Raw genomic sequence first — 18,420 nt, 5'->3', positions numbered from 1 at the left:
CAAAGACAAGAGTGATATCCACTCGATCACAAGTACTAGTTTAATGAATATATTTTTCTCCTTTTTATGGGGGTGGTCTCTTTCGCCCGCTCGGGAAAAAATATTTTTTATGGCAACGGAAATTTAGCTTAATTACTTCAAATGCAAGTCACAAAAGAAGATTCATTGAATTTGAAGGGCTAGAAAAAATTTCATTAGCACGAGAAATTTTTTCTCATACTAAAAATTTTTTTAATGCACAAAATTTATTGAGACAAGTTAAAATTTTCTTGGGTGTAGAATGGAATAATTCAATTTTCAAAAAATTAAAAAAACTGAATTATTTATATATTTTTAAAAGAAATATTTTATAATCGAAATTCAAACTATTTGATCCGATTTGATTCGAACACTATTCCCATATCCCTGATAAATATACATATACATATATATTAAGTATTTATTCACGTGTAGAATAATAGTTGTTCAGCATAAAAAAACACTTGTACCTTAAACATAAATATAATAAATTCATAAAATAATAAATGCATTAAATAAATTTCATAATCTGAATTTATCTTCCGCATTATAATTTAAATAAACATATAAAATGTATACAAACCACATACATTAAATATTTATTTATCATTTGTATGCTCATGTTTTCTAGGTATTCTCAAAATAACTTGGGTAATTTTTGGGTTTTAAATTACAGTAACGGTCATGGTAAACGAAATATATTTAATTAAAATTCATAAAAATATATTTATAAAGGATAAGTGAATGTTAATAAATACATCAAAAGATTTTTCTTACCGTGGACTTGTCTTCCGGATGATAATGGATAGAGACAGTGGGTGTCATGATGCATAGATGTCTCGTTGGCAGTCGACCAGCTGCAGTCAGAATCCCCACAGGTTCATTGCGCGCTTCGTACATAATCCGCGTACAGAGTTGCTTTGCTTAGGTTAAATGAGGGTTTTTTTACCCCTTTTTCTCCACTTCATACAACCCTATCCCTTATATACTTTATGTATATACTTATACATATAATATACCTCTTGGATGCATATTAACTTACCCTTAGTCGTTCATTGTCATATTATTTTTTTTTATATTTAATGTCTTTCACTGAACTTGAACAATTAAAAACGTCAATAAAACTCGAAAGGGTTTTTTTCTATTAGTAATCTAATTATAAAATCATTATTTTTGTGTAATTAGAACAAAAAATCATAACTAATAGAGAGGGGTGGGGGTTAAATGGAGTACTTGAGAAAAACATCCGGACAAATGTGACGTTTTTTTTCTCTTTTACTTTTTAGTTGTCGCGTTATTCCATTTTGATACAATTGTCATTAAAAAAAATCGGTGGGGCAAAATGGACTGTCTAAAAAATAATGATGAAAAAAAATAAATTTAATAATGGAAATTTTTATTATCTATAGCAAAAATACTTGAAAAGCCAAAAAAAATTATTTTATTTTAAATAAATGACTGGTAGGGGAGACTGGGGTAAAATGGAACATCTCAAAATTTTGGTGAAATAAGAATATTTTTTATGAATAAATTTATTTCTTTTGCGGTTATTATAAATTTTGGAGCGAGAAAAAGTACTTAGAGTACACAGGGCACTCATAAATTTTTTTAATTAAAAATATTCAAAAATATCAGATTACTTTTATCTAAATAAAAACCAAATTTTATGTTCAAAGTCCACATTAATTAAATCGTATCACAGCTCAGTCTCTTTTATTACTTATATATAAAATATGACTAGATTAGTTTTCAAAAAAAAATTATACTAATTAGTAAAAGAATTTACTTTAACTAATTAATTTAACAAAATCCAAATTTCATTATCATTAAAAAAAATTTTAGAAACTAATTCTTAATTTAAAATCTATAATTAGGCGGTCCAACTTACCCTTAATCTCCGTCTTAGTCGTTCGTATAAATTTTTATATAAATTTTACCCTTTTTAAATTTTATATGACAAATTTTAGGACTTACCCTCTTACCCCCACCTTCTTATCTATATATAAATTTTATTGCAATGTAAAGAATAAAAGGTGCAATTTTCTTGGGAATCGAATAAGATTTAGAGCATTATAAATAACCACAAATTGATAGTCGGTGTCTTCTGTGTTATCATCATATGTATATAGAAATATACATTAAGACTTGAGAAACCGTTAGGTAGAAATATCAATCGTTTTCTAGTACGTGCTTGTTATTTAAAAGAGGACAGAGGATTTTATTCCCTACGGTAATATTACTACAGATATATTATTATTATTATTATCATCCGTTTTATTAATATATATATATTTTTCAAAAGTCATGCTTTATTGAAAGTAACAAGTCATCGACACTATAGTGCAACAAACCTTTTATAAAATCATTTTAAAACGTTTTCAGTCCGTTATCTTATCAATAAATAGCTTCAAGCTCAACTCTTTACTTTAATTATTTTTTCTTTTTGCCATGTATTAAATCCCTCCAAACATTTTCAGTCTGATGCAAAGCGTACTAGTCTGAGAGCACTTTGACGTAATAGAAAATTTAATAATCTTTCCAATTTATATTTATTGCTTTACTTTTTTATTGCTAATTTTTTTTTCCTATCAATCATCATTAAATATTTAATTATTTTTTTCTTATCGTTTTTATGATTTATATTATATTTAACTATACATATATTTTTTTTTCAACGTTAAACAATTTTCAAAATTTCATTATTTTTAAATTTTTTGTCGATTGAAGTGTCAGTTTAAATAAATTATTATTAAACATTCATACTTTTTGGAAAAAAAAAATTTTAGGCTTAACAAGATTTGGTTTGATTCGACTCTCTAAACATGAATAAGTGAAATGAGTGAATATTCACTAATTTTGAGTGCCAATCGAACCACTTTTTGAAATTAGTAGTTCGGTTCGCACTTGGAATTAGTGAATATTCACTTATTTTCACTAATTCATGTTTAGAGAGGCTCAAATTTTTTCAAATTTTTTTTCACATTGACTTCACTCGATTTCTTAAGATCTCAAATTTTCCAAAATTTTTTTTTTCTTAAAATGGGCTGAATTCATTCAAATTAAAAATTTTGAATTTTTACAATTTTCTTTAATTCAAGATTTGATCTATAGATCTACACAGATCTAATTTATTTTTTCCCCAGTTGATATTTCGTTTTAGTAAAAGTCAAAAAAAAAATCAGCCCTACCTAGACTTAATATTTTTAGTATTTTGATCTCTACAGATCTACAGAGATCATATTTAAGACAAATTATAAAACTAAAAATTACAAATTTTGATTTCAAAAAAAATTCCAGGGCCTTATAAAAAAAAAATCAACTAAATTTTAGATCTATTGGTATAAGTGCAAATCTAAAATTTTGAAAAATTAGATCTACGTTCGATCTGATTTTTAGTATAGATATATTTGAAAAATATATAATTGATACTCTGAAATTTCTTAATCATATTTATTAATAATTTCCACTATACATTTTATTAATAGAAATTCTTCAATACATATCGGAATATTTGTTTTTTTTTTCGATCTAAAAATAGATTATGCAATTTTTTATAGCCAATTAATACCGGTTTTTTATTCACCAATAAATTCTTGACCTTTCTCTTTCATCTGGCATTCACTTATAAATATTCTCGAACTTCGATCAGTATTTTTATGTAAACACAGCCTATTGAAGTACAGTCACCCATTCATAAAACTTTCAATGTTCTTCCGATAAAATTTGAACAGTAAATCTCACAAACCGACCAAACAAAAATTATTTTTGACCCTCAAAGAAAAATTAGAGCTGAATATTTTTAGCTAAAAATTTTTTTTAATATTTAAAAACTATTATCAATCTTCTGAAGCCAAACATATTTTATTTCTTTTTGAAGTGACAATCTAAGACTCTAAAAATATTTAAGTTTGTTGAGTATAGTCTTAGACGGAAGTCACGAACCGGAAGTCTCATACCGGAAGCAATCAAGCTGTCAAGATATTCTTCCTTCGTCTCATATAAACGCGAATGGTCTATTAATTATTTTTAATATCATTAAATATATAGTTTGTTTTATTTTTTATGGTATAAATTGGTACAGTAATTATTATAATTAGTATCATCGGCGGCATAATCTATTTTGCTCTGTTATAGATGTATAAAGTGTACACACAGCTGATCATAATTTTAGTCACATACAGTGTACACATACATAATTTAAAAGGAACTAGTTAGATAGTCTACTATACATGCTTGTGAGTCTGTTGGACTATGCAAATTTATCAATTTAGTACCCTTGTGTGCACTTAAGTGCATTGCGTTTGACACAATCAGTCCTCAAAGTCTACTATATTACGCACTTTTGTCCTCTTTAAATCTTGTTTTATTAAATTATTGTTAAATTTTTTTTTTCTGTAAAAAAATAATTTAATTTATTGGAAACTTTTTTTCAAAACTTGAAACGAATCAATTCAGTGGAAATTATTTTTAAAAAATTTAAATAATTCAATTTAGTGGAAATTATTTTTAAAAACTTGGAGTAATTTCATTTATACGAAATTATTTTAAAAACTTAAAATCATCTAATTAACAATAAAATTTTAATCAGGATAAATTTCATACCGCAATTATAAATTTTTTTAAAGATTAAATTTAATTAAATTTTTTATTACGTTTAAATTCAAGTCAAATAAACGATTCACTTAATTTTAATTATTTGATTAATTACCTTGTATTAATTAACATTTTTTTCTTTTCCGACCTCAATTTTGAATATAACTATACGTTTAATAGAGAAGTTCCGTAAGTCATTTGATTTATGATGTTTGTGAAATTGATGGTAATTTATCACTTGGATATTTTTTATTGAAACGGAGGGTTACAAAAAAAACTAATTTGATCCAAGAAGAATTAGCTTGGAAAAAATTTTTTTTTTTAGCGCAAGAAATTTCTCTTGTGAAATTGATGTTTCTAGTGGAAGACATTTTTTTTTTTGGATCAATAAATGGCCTGATAGCCAAGTTGACGTAAATCCACTGCTGCATTCTTACGTCAAGATGACCTCTAAAAGTGCGCCCGCAAATTAAATGACCCCAACGCTGTCAATTTAAAAGTAATTTTTTTTCTCCAATTTCCTTGTAAGCAACTTGATGACAAATTTTTGTGTCGAATTGCCTTCAGATTTTTGTAGTAAATTTACGTCAACTTGTATAGCTCAAGTTTTATTCATATTGTAGTCAAATTAGTAAATTAGCAGCAATTCGTTGTCAAATTGACAACAAACTGCTGCCTACTATGGAATATTCTAACATTTGACTACAATTTGAGTGCAACTTGAACCACAAGCTGTCGCCACAATCTACGGCTGCTTTTGGAAGTCAAGTTGACAGAAAGTGTTGCCTCTGTTGCGGGACAGATGCCGAAGATCAAAAGCTGCTTTCAATTTTACAGAAAGTTGTTGAAAAGTTGGCGTCAACTAATTGAACATGAATTTTGATCGTCAACTTGACGTCAAACTTCGCAGTAGCTTTCAGTCAATTTGCAGTCAAAGTGGCTATCAGGATGAAAAATTCAAAATTTATTCGTAAAAATTTTAATTAGTTCTCAAAAAATGTTATATCTTTTTGTTTATTATAATAACATTTAAAATTGCCTAAAACTTTAAATTTCTAATTAAATTATTTCATTTCACGAGAACTCTTTTGTAGGCCATACGATTCTCTACGAAATTATAATTTAATTTTCTCATGTTATGTAAAAACGTTAGCGGCAGTGAGAGATTTTATCATAATTTTAATAAAAGATTAAATTTCAAGTTATATATCTAAAAAAAAAATTTCACATGCGAACATGACAATGGGCTTTTTTGTTAAAAATTTCATGCCCTATAAAAATGTTTGATTGATAAGACGGAAAAAAATGTTTTTGATTAAAAAGTAACTCTGAAAGATTGAAGATTACTGCGTATGAATTTTTTGTTCGTCTACAAAAAATATTTTTGACAGTACGATTTTTAAAATGGGTCACTAGCTTTTGGAAAAGTCACTGACCTTTCTTAAACTTCCGGTAGATATTTAATGGGCTTAACATGAACGTACATAGGTGTGTACACATGTCACCTGTCTGTGAAAAGAGAGTCATCTATTCATAGAGAGATCGTTCTCTTCCCACCTACGACATTTACAGCTTCTCACCATTTAAAAAACATAGCCTAAGGGCCAGACACATAACTAGTACTTTTTTCTAGTCTCTATTACCTAATGGACTTTTTCATAATATTCTATAGTCAAGGAAAACAACTTTTATGATCGAGTTGAATGACTTCTTTTGAATCACTCACTTTTTAACTTTTTTGTCTTTAATTTTTTAGTTTTGTTCTATTAATTTTTTTGGCTCAGAGTTCATTGAACCAAGTGAAAGAATATTCCCGTGAAAAAAATAAATCTAATGAGATATGGTCAGATCCGGTCAAATTTAGTTGTACCTGCTAATTTTTTTCATATTAATTGTTCAGATTTCTTCATATATGTCCAAATCTGGTAAGATAACAAATAGGAAAAGATCTGATCAATTATCAAGAAAAATTTCTGCGGATATAATCAAATCTGATGAGAAATGGTCAGATTTGATCAGATCGAATTATAGATGGTCAGATATTTAATTCAGACCTAATTATATTTGATCACATCTTGTCAGATCTAATGATATCTGCAAATTTTCTTTTGCTGATTGTTCAGATTTCTCCATAAATGTTCAGATTTAGCCAGATATGGCCAATACATCCAGATTGACGATCATATCTGCCCAAATCTGAACATCTTTGAAAAGATCTGTGTTGTCATAATTAAAAATTTTTTCCGATACAATTAAATCTGGCGAGAAATGATCAAATCTGATCAGATAAAATTATATATAGTCAGATATTGAATTTGAACCTGATCATTTCTTGTCAGATCTAATTATATCTGAAATTTTTTTCCTAATTACTTTCCAGATTTCAAATCTGTTCAGATCTTGGCAGATATCGTCATATCCGTTCAAATATAACAATATTCCCGGGCATATTTACCCAATTTGACCGCCTATTAAACCAAATATCTGACTACACATAATTTGATCTGATCTAACTTGTCAAGATTTAGTCAGGCCTAATTTTTTTCTACCAAGTAAAGAAAAAAAATCAAATTTTGTTTTATTTATTTGCAGATACCAATGTTTGATAATCAGGAAGACTTGTGGAACTTGGTGGGATGCACTCCGTCCAATCTTATGAGTAAGTTAAATGTTTTATTTATAAATTCTTAATATATATTATATATACAGTAAGTAATGTAAGATCTCAGATGCCATAGCAATGTGGTCAGTTTGAATTATAATTAAAGTAGAACGAGTACAAATGCAGTCTGGCAAGTCTGGCTAATTTCCATTTTTATTTTATCATCATCATCAAAATTACTTTGTTCTTTTATTAATTTAAAGCTTTTAATAATTTACATAAATACCAAGTCACTTAACGTCAATGTAAAATATGTATGTACATATAAATATATATATATACATATTCATATGTTTAGTAGAAGTAGTAGTAGTAGTAAACTGTAGATAAATTAAAAAAAAAATAGACGACTAGAGCGCAGTAGTGAAGCAGGTAAAGGTGTGGGCTGACGCGCGATTACTGACGCGAATTTAGTGCTTCAGCATCAGAAACGTCAGTTTAAGCTTAACTCTTGATGAACGTGTTTTGCTCTCATCGTTAATACCTTTATACAACTCCTGCACTTAACGTTTACATTTTTTTTTCTCAACACTTATACAATCCCATCGTGAATAGAAAGAGCTCACGCTCTCGCGGGACCGTTGCAAATCACGTGACTACGACGATGAGCGTGCGACTGTTATGCTACGGAACGTGACGCGAAGCAGTTGTTGTTTTATCAATGAATTACTTTATTACTATTCTTTTCACATCACAAGATTTTTTATTGTCTGAATAATAACGTGAGCAAAAAAAAATATTTATTTATTTTTTAATTTATTTTGCACGATAATTAAATTTGAAGCAGCTATCAATTCATTATTTATTTTTTTGACGAGAATTCTTTAAATATAAGTATTGTGAGTCATACAAGATACTAGTGTTCTTTATCAGCTGGTTAATTGTGAAATTGTATTTATATTGTCTCAAATAAATAAATGATAGTGAAATTAAAATTAAATTGAAGTTTGAGTGATCAATTTTAGCGCTAATTGTAGGAGTGTGCTACTAGTATTCAAAGCGAGTATTAACATTCAAATCGAATATTTGAAAGTTCAATCAGAAGCTTAAAAAGTTATGCCTTGGCTTGCTCTATGAAAATTCAAAAATTCAAAAGTGATTTGAAAAATTAGGTAAATTGTTATTTTTTTAATGTTTCGTTGCCGATATCTTCTGAACTGACCAACAGATTTTTCCATTCAATGCGATATTCGATGCACTTTTTCTGCCTACTGAAAAACTTTCAGAATCAATCAGTTCAACGATTCTCATGCTATCCGAAAAAAACACTTTTTTGAAAATTTTATTTTTGGAATGACTGTAATAATCGGGCTGAATTTTTTACAGAATTTAGAAATTAAGTCGCTTTGAATGTCATCAAAGATCCAAATTCTTTAAACCGTTCAAACATTATAGACTATTTACATACGTACGTACGTACATACATAGGAAATAAGAATTTTGTACCGCAAGAAATATTTTACATCATGAATCGAAAATAAAAATTGTCTGAGAACAAGAAAAATTTCTTGGCGCGAAAAATTATTTATTTCCCAAAGAGAATTTTTCCTCGTTCCCAAGATAAGTTTTCAATTCGTGATGCAAAAAATTTCTTACGCCAAGAAATCCTTTTTTTCTGTGTACATACACTCGGACATCACCTTGAAAATGAAAAAAAAAAAACCTTTCTAGAAGCTCAAATCGTCGAGATCTATTCAAAACTCGGTTTTCAAAAATCTGACTAAAACCAATAGCTTCCCTTTTTTTGAAAATTTTCCATTTTCTTAGCGGGAAATTTAAAAATACCGTCCACTTAAATGGCTCGTAAAGAGGACATTTATTTTATAACAAATAGATCTTTTACGTCTCTCATATATTTTATTGAGAACTAAATTGATCTATATAACTGACGATGACGTTATTACAAAATCAACTATTATATCCTGAATTAAAAAAGAAGTTGAATAAAAAAAAAAAAAAAATGTTAAACTATAGCTATAATTTACTATTATAGACATCATGGTTCATTGAACATAAATAACCGTGCAAATTGAACGTCGCATGACAATGGATTTTATTTACCGGAAGTTAACTGTACGATTTAGAATGTGACGATTTAATTTTTTAAATTTTAAATAAAATATATCTTCAATTTTTTTTGTTTTTTCTATTGAATTTTTATAAGTTCTTATAAAATTGATAAATTATTATTACTGTTTTTTTTTTTTTTTTTTTTGTTCCAAGTAATTAAAGGATACGATGCTATCGTATGCACTGCCTGCGGGGGGCAAGACTCCACCAGGAGAATTAACACAAGGTTTCAATCGTCTGACAAGAGTTCAACAGAATCATGGCGAGCAGATGATGCGGAACGGATTGGCGACAGTTGGGGCACCGAACCGAGTAGCCGATGGCAATAAAACAGCATCAAATAATAGTAGCGTTAAGACGATACCGACGACTACGACTACGATTACAACTACGGGAACTACGATATCTACATCATCAACGACAATGATCACGACAACATTACCCTCAATGAGGATTGAGGATGAAACAATGCGAGATAATGGTCGATGTCATCAAACAGAAATTACAAATGACATCAGTCCAAAGCATAATGGAAATGGTACAACAACAACGACGAGAAAGTCAACGCTTCATACTTCCAGAGTTACCAAAGACGATAGTCTTCATAGTATTAATAGTGAAGCTAGTACTGTTGGAAGTGACCGGAAGTCCAAGATTGCTAATGGCGGCAAGCACGCAAGTCTCAAAAGGTTAACTTTTAAATTATGATATTATTATTATTGCTATTTAACTCGAATCTTGGGAAAATTTTAAGGATTTGAATTACTGTTTAAGTTCATATTTATTAGACACATACACGTGATTTTAGTATTTATTTATCTGATACTGGGATGGCTTATAAAAGTATTTTATTTTTCTATTACATTTTTTACTAGTTCAGAAAAAGTTCAAAAATCTCTATATCACGGAAAAAAATTGTGGTTCAAAATTCGCTCGCATAAAGTTCGAAATCGACTGCATTTTTAGTAGATTTCATAGAAATCCAACTAAGTTTGTCCTCTTGGAGTATTTTTCAAAGAATTTTGTGATAATTTATCATAATTAGTTGAGTAGGTCCCAAAATTACTTTTGGTTCAAAAGTTTATGTACATATATAATATATATATGTATTGCGATTTGTCACTTGGATAGCAGCCACAGTTTTCAACGGATCGCGATGAAACAATATACTTATTCTGAGGGTGATTACCTTGATCGAGTTCAAAAAACGGCCAATTCGGTCAATAGGTTAGAAGTAGTGACTGTTCAAAATCTGAATGAAACTTTTAATCCAAAAGTAATAGCTCATTTTCGTGTATTGTATTTGAAAGCTTGTTTGATTACCTCCGATTTCCATTATTCAACTATTTTTGCTAGCAGAAAAATCATATTGAAAATTTATAAAAAATTCAAAAAATAAATTTTTCCACGTCTTGTCACGTTGAGTACTGCAAAAATTTTTGATAGATAGTAAATAAAGTTTAGTTATGAAATTAGTAATAAAAATAACTATATAATCACTAAAAAAAAAAGAAAGAAATATTACTTTCTTAGATACTTACTTATAAAATTGTAGTGATAAATTCTTGTTACATTTTTTAGATTAGATAGAACTTCGAATTCATCACAAGAATTTTTAGCGATTAATTTTTGAATAGATAATTAAAAAACTACTTCTATTTCGGCTCCGAATGGATTTTTTTTTACTATTAAAATCCTAAAATTTCAAAAAAAGATAAACTTGAAGTTATAATCAGTCTCAAATTTAGTAGTTCGACAGATTGAACTTTTTCGGAATCTTTTGAAATGATTTCTTTCTTTAACCGGAGATAGTAAATTATTTATTTAACTTTAAAAAATAAAACTCGGTATGTGAATTACACAATAACTCGTGTTCGCGTGCCGCAATGAATCATGAGGCCAAGATCGTATAGTAGAGAATAAAAGGAATGCTCACTGTCAAGGTAGTATGTTGTTAAATTAGTCGTGACTATAAGCATTCGAATTCCATTCATACTTGATACGCATTTTTTCTTTCTTTAACTAAACAAATTTTTTATCCATATTTTTAATTATTTTATCCTCAAAAACTGCGTTGTTTACTTTGGTATTAACCTTGAGTCTTTTCTCGTAAGTACTAAATTACACAACAAACATTACGTTACATTCATTCCGTATAACGTCATAAGTTTATTTTAAACATACTGGATATTCTTTATAGTCTTTTGTATGTATGGATTTAATTTTTTTCATAGTATTCAATTATATATATTTTTAAAAGATGAGACAATGCCTTATATTTTTAATTGTATATACAATACTATTGCACAGACAACTAAATTTGCTGAATGGGATTTTGAAAAAAAAATGTATTAATCGGAGGGGGGGTGGGGCAAAATGAGTCGCGAAAATTTACTTTGTTTATTTAAATAACCGGTATATTTTGTCACGATCAACTAAAAAATAGGATTTCGGTAATTTTTTTCATAATTTTCAAGAGTTTAAATTAAGGGGGGGGGGGGGTATGATGACTTGAAATGCCTGTGAAAATTTTTTGAAAAAAGTAACTGAGAAATTGCTACTTTATTTTATTATTTGCACAAAGTTCAGAGAATATTTGTATCATAGTAAACATGTTTCAATACTTGCAGTTAATGTTGAATAAATTCAAGGAGAATTTTATACCAAAGTATGTACATTTATGAAAAAAGTTTTAATGTACAATTGTGAAATATTTTATTTTATAAATAAGGGGAAAGAAAAAGTTTTTATTTACAAAAAAATAAAAAAAAACGTGGAAGTTTATGTTTTAGTCTTTTTTTCGTAACTGAATTATAACTAAGTGAAATAAAAGCTTATGATTTTCAGGATTGAGTATTTTGATACATAACATCTACTCAGAAAAAAATATTTCCTGGCGCAAGTAATATTTTGCACTATGAATTGAATACAAAAATTTTCTTAGGACTGGAAAAATTTCGTGGCACATTTTTTTCGCTGCAAGAAAATTTTTGTTTTCAATTTATAATGCAAACAATTTTCTCGGGCCATATTTTTTTTTGCCAGTATATTTTTTCATACTAAATTACTGAAATTTAATTATTTTTTATTCATTCGATTAGTATTGAGTTGATTTAACTCATAAATTTAAAAGAGAACTCAAAGTTTGAAAAATATAACTATGGCCAACTTCGAGGTTCTATGATAAGGTAACGTAAGTTTACTCTGTTATTATTGTTAACGAAAAGTCAAATTAATACTTGCAGTGTAAGTGTACCTTTATAAAACTCTAAATTACAAAGAGCAGAAACACACTTTTGACAGATAAAAACTTTTTTTCCCCCTTATTTTGGGGTGGGTCGTCGTGCTCTGAGTAACTCATATCGCTTCAAAACTTGGAAAACGTCAAATATAGAAAAACTCGACAATGAAAAAGAAATTTTCATCCAATTTTTAGAACGAACCATTAGAATGAACCATATTTTGTAAAAATAGATATTATACATTATCCGCTTGTAAATTGAAGTATTTCATTAAAATTTATTTTAATGAAATTTAAAGATCGGTTAAAGTCTGAACAGTCATCACTTATTACAAATGGGTCAAATCGGTCAATCGCGCATATTAAAATTAAAAGGTTATTTTAATAAAATTATGAAGGATTTTTTCAAGTGAACGAAATGATCTCATTAAAATATATGAAACATAAAACTGTACTTCAAAATATGCAGAATATCTAGTTCATATCTTGAACTTTAAAGGTCAATTACTTAAACTTTATTTTTTTTTTTTACGTTATCCAACTTCGTTATATGGTACTGCTCCATAAAAATACAAAAATTCGCAATGCCAATCTCTTCGCGGAATAAAGTACAGCACAATCTGCATAAGCATTTTAAATGCTCTCATTAAGTGTTTCCTGTCAGTGAAAGTGAGAAAAAATTGCTTATATTAAGATCTTACAGTATATCAATAAATCCTTTTTAATTACTTAATTAAATTAAATTAAATTTATAAAAATAAATTATTCATGACCATGAATTTTTCAAATTTGATTCATATGCAGAAGAGAAATAAGAGAGTTTTCAGTGTAGAGCCCCTGTAGAGACTTTTTACACTATTTTGCACACCTCGAACGTGAAGTGGTCGCACTCTACTGCCGCGAAACTTAAATTCGGGTTGTTGTCAACTTAAATCATCTCACTTATTTATTTTCTCTACCTAATTTCCTCATATTTTTATTATTCTTTTACGAGGGGAGGAACTTTTTCTTTTTTATTTTATCTCTGCCTAGGTAATATAGACCACTATTTTTCCAACGAAGGGCTAAAACTTAGCGATCTGAAAGACTACCATTGAAATGCATAAAAAAATTTTCAGAATGTTTATCTTTAGATTTCAAAAAGTGCCATCATTTTCGAAATTTACATATCAATCGTCTCTATAGTTATTTTTCATTTATGTATCAATAGTATTCAGAAATATATTCTCTTATTGTGAAGTACTGCTCTATTATAATAATTGTATGCAATAGATATCTATCGCATGTTCAGAAATAATTATCTACTCTTCTATTATACAATACTTTATCAAAAATATTTCATATATTATTTTGAGATACATTAGCTTTATGATTGTGATAAACTACACAGTAAAAAACGAATTGTCAAAGTGTATAAAAAAGCGTATGTTAAAGTTCTGTGTGTTGAATTTTTAACACTTTTGTGTGTCAATTTAACATATAGTATTTATCTTGTTTGAACTGTCGCGATCGATTGATTTTTCAACACTTTTTATATGTTACTGTCAAATCAACACACAAAATATGTTAAAAATAATCTCGACCATCACAAAAGAATTCTTGGAAAATTTTTACTTTTAACATATGCGTAAGTAACATTTTTTAACACTCACAACATGTTAAAATAACACATAAATACATGTAAAACGTTCGTTTTACACACGATATGTGTTGATTTTGACGGATCTTTTTTTACTGTGTATATGATACTGAAGTTAGCCGACGTCTAATAATTTTTGGATTTTTTTTCAAAACGATAAATTGTAAAAAAAAAATATTTGAAAAATTGCACTTATAGTTTATTAAACTTTCCATATGTGCCTATTTTTGGATTTTTTTTTCTTGTAAACAATTTGTTTAAAAAAAATTTGAAAATTTTTAATCGTCTGCTAACTTCAGAGTCATACTGTGTATCACTCATTGAAAAATCAAAAATTGTTTTTTAACTTTCGCATAATTACGCATAATTATTTGAAGCTAGGAGAATTGTTTTGAATAGTTCCTATACATTTATCAAAAAGTTTAAGTTCGGGTTTGTAATTTTCTCAAATAATTTATTGTTTAACTCGAAAATTTTTTCTTTTCCATTGAAATTCGCCCAGCATTGAAAAAATTAAATTTCTCCATTGATTCAAATATCAACGGGTTGACTCACCTTTCAATATTGGATCACCCACTGAAAATTTATTGAATGAATATCGAAATAGGCTAGAATCAGACAGTTCTCACAATGTCGGCAATTAACAAAAAGTCGTGATTCCGACGGTGATTTTTTTTTAAACAACTGTCAGAAGACTTTCTCTGCAGGTTTTGTTTAGCTATATCCAAATGTCTAACGGCGTCCAATCAACGGCATCGCTCGGAGCGCTACATTTTTTTCTCAGCGTACTAATAAGTATAAAATCTAATTCAGCAGCTCATTATTTTTTATGACATTTAATAAATCTGAAGAGTATGGTAGCAATATTTTTATTTAATATCCCATTACACTGAGTACTTTGGAGTTATGATCAATTGAGCGTACAAGTAAAATCTTTTTTCTTTTTTTCAAACAAGTAATTCTGTTGAAAATAAACTATTTAAAGATACTTGTTCTTTAACGTTTTGAACCGTAGGTATCCTCTGATTCATAATAAGATATCTAGTCTTCAATTATCACGTCTGAATAATCTTTCCGTGCAAAGGTAGGTGTGGTTTATTGTACTACACTTAAAGTACAAGTACTAGTAGTAATATTATGTTGCTATTTAGAGTACCATCCAATTACCTTCAGTAGACCCTAGAGCAAAAATAAAATTTTTCATCGCTGGTGATTTTTTTATTCTCTGATTCCTTCAAACCAATTATTATATTTAAACTTGTGTTCTTTTACCACGTGGGTTAGTATGCAGAACCTGTTTCCTGTTGAGAATATTTCTTGTACGCTTATTCTTCGCAATGTCAGATCAGGGTTACTATAATATAGATTAATTTATACCATTTATATATATCATACATATTAACATTTAAATATCCTCATTACAAAGCATATTTTGTTGATGATAAATGTACCCGGTGTATTTTATTAATTTGTCATGATGATCACGTGATAAATAAGACTGTGATGAATTGCTAAATGTATACATTATATACAGTTAGATATTTGTTGTTGAACGTTTTAGTTAGCTGCCAAAAAGTTAACTGCGCATTTATATGATCTATTTTAATAAACTCAATGCTCTCTTTTTAATTATCTATACTTACTAATGCATTTCTTAATACAATGTAAAAAGAGCGGTGTTAAAATGAAATAACACTGGTGTAGGCGGTGTTAAAATACCGGTGTTGAATCAGTGTAAAAAAAATTTCCGCGTATAGAAATTAGAAAAAAAATGAATTACATCCGCGCAATAATTCCGTAGATGCAGAAAAAAAAATATTTTCTCTTCAATTATAAATTTATTTTCGCTTTGTGTACTTACTGTTTCTAAATATAAATAACATTTATGAAGGCAAACAAAAAATACATGTGCTGTAGAAAGTTAACTTTATCCATTTTAAAATTTGCTATTCCATATTAGAAGATGCGGAGTCGGTGGATAAATAAGTGTAGGAGTTGGGTTGAATATAGCGTAAACGACGCATTTATACGCCACTCGCCTACTTAGTTAACTGTTAACTCATAAAAATATATAAACAACCAAGTGAGATATTATCTCTGATCAGGTTTCTTCTTTATTATACCTACGACCTATGCGTCATATTAAATGTCTAACCGTGAAAAAAAAATGTTTCGCATTATAAAACGGTACAGACTAAATTCAATTTATTAAGCTCATTTTTTCCTACGCTCTCTAAAATTGCATTAGTGAAAATTAGTGATTATTCACTTATTCAGAGTGATAGTCGTACCACTTACCCCAAAAAGTGGTACGACTATAACTCTGAATTAATGAATATTCACTATTTGCTAGTGAATTTCGCTAATTCAATTTTAGAGAGCACGAAAAAAAGTATGGAAAAATTACGATCCTGAAGGTAGCAGACAATTACAAATTTTCGGATTTTTTTTCAACGAATAAATTTAAAAAAAAAAAAAAACTAAAAATGTGCACATGTAGAAAATTTAGTAAACTATGAGTGCAATTTTTCAAAATATTTTTTTTTTATAGTTAATCGTTTTTAAAAAAATTCAAAAACTGTCAGACGTCTGCTAACTTCAGTATCATGGAAAAATTACTACGTGGAAAGTAACCCAAAACCACTAATAGAATCCCATAGATTTTACTTTTGACAATAGGGAAAAAATACTAATTCATAAGTAAAAATTTGCTATCATAAATTGAAATTACTAAGCGTTTGTATCTTTTACATATAGAATAGTAATTTTTCACTTATTCCAAAAGTAAAAGCTATCGTATTCTTTAATGGTTTCGGATTACTTTCCACATACAATGTAAAAAAAAAAAAAAACGGGGTAAGTCCAGACGATGTACATATTCTTTACCTGAGTTAAAAAAATTTCTCGGTATTAAAATATTTTTCGGTGTTGAAAATCTTTAACTTGGTGAATATTTTTACTTACTCGATCACTGCAGTTAAGCAGTGGTTTTATTAATTAATTAAATTATTGATGATTGAATCGGTGCCTGTAAAATTGTAAAATTGTGTAATTTTTAAATAAATTACGTATAACATAAATAAGTACATAGCAAAATTGAAATTTCATCCAGATAATGTTCATTAAATTTTTATATTTCTTTATATGTAATACATTTTTTATTTTAATTTCTATACGTGAAATTTTTTTTACACCGATGTTATTCCATTTTAACACCGCGTGGTGTTAAATTGAGTCCATTTTTAACACCGTTCTTTTTGCAGTTTAATAAATTGTAACTAAATTTTGAAATCCGTTTTTTTCCGTATCGTTATTCATCTAGACCATGTAAGAAGCATAAATTAAGACCAAAAGTTCGATAAATTTATATTGCAAAAAAAATTAATATACAAATAACTTCGGCACGATTTAATTAATTACCCTGTTAATTTGACAGACGTTCATTATTATGATAAGTTGACCTTGAATTTTCCGTGTCAATTAACCTGATAAAATTGAAATATTTACTTGAGATATACGTCAGTTGACACTTGAATCAAATAATGTTTTAATATTAAGTACAATCTCATAAAGTTAATAGATGAAGACTTAAATTTCTATACAACAGATGTGCCAGCAATTACTGTCTCTATGTTGCGCAATTGTCATTCGCTTGTATATCAGAGTGGGAGATGAAAATAAACATAACATACGAAAGCAGAAAATCCCGTCATAAGTCTACCTATTATAAGTATAATGATTGCATCACCAAGTCTGGAACGGTGATACATAAATATATCCCTACCTTTTTCTTTGTCATATACATGATATGTAATATATTTAAACTCACAGCCCACGTGACTGTTTTATTGCTTATTCTGCGAATTCAAACATTCCCGCGGCATTTCGTACTTTTAGCGCCATCTAGTATTTTTATAAAGAACTTTGGTACTTTGTCGGTACATTATTAATTGCAGAATTATTTTTTGGAAAATCCCTGATTTCTTTTCAAAAACTTACTCCTGTGTTTTCGGTCAGGTTGAGGCTGGGCCGTGACTAGAAAATCATCAAATGTTAGATTTCTATTAATTTATTAATTGACTATCATTACAGCGATTTTTTCCGTTTCTGGAAAAATATATAAGACACCAGAGAATTTTCTTGGAAGATTTTCATTATTCGAGTTCTGTAAATAATTAAAATGTAATTAGAAATATA

General features: G+C 28.2%; 1 protein-coding gene and 1 long non-coding RNA gene across 5 annotated transcripts in view; one reads left to right on the top strand and one right to left on the bottom strand.

Moving 5' to 3' along the window:
- The window catches only part of LOC130674040 (location of vulva defective 1), a 55,405-nt gene that overhangs the window by 9,977 nt on the left and 27,008 nt on the right, over positions 1–18,420 (top strand). For 3 of the 4 annotated variants that reach the window (XM_057479312.1, XM_057479311.1, XM_057479314.1), the window contains exons 2-3: positions 7,204–7,270; positions 9,497–10,032. In XM_057479312.1, the coding sequence (XP_057335295.1) occupies positions 9,512–10,032 (521 nt within the window). In that variant the 5' untranslated portion in view covers positions 7,204–7,270; positions 9,497–9,511. Of the gene's footprint in view, positions 1–7,203; positions 7,271–8,366; positions 8,386–9,496; positions 10,033–18,420 lie in introns of those variants that run through there. The other variant, XM_057479313.1, reaches the window with a different exon arrangement.
- LOC130674042 (uncharacterized) lies at positions 14,970–18,368 on the bottom strand. Its single transcript, XR_008990959.1, has 3 exons — positions 18,223–18,368; positions 15,496–15,577; positions 14,970–15,402 (listed from the first exon to the last, which is right to left on the bottom strand). It is a non-coding gene; the product is annotated as an uncharacterized LOC130674042 (long non-coding RNA).

This window comes from Microplitis mediator, chromosome 8 (assembly GCF_029852145.1).
Source record: "Microplitis mediator isolate UGA2020A chromosome 8, iyMicMedi2.1, whole genome shotgun sequence".
NCBI classification, from domain to species: domain Eukaryota; kingdom Metazoa; phylum Arthropoda; class Insecta; order Hymenoptera; family Braconidae; genus Microplitis; species Microplitis mediator.
Note: the sequence above shows the minus strand (reverse complement) of the source record. Positions and strands in the feature narration are given on the sequence as shown.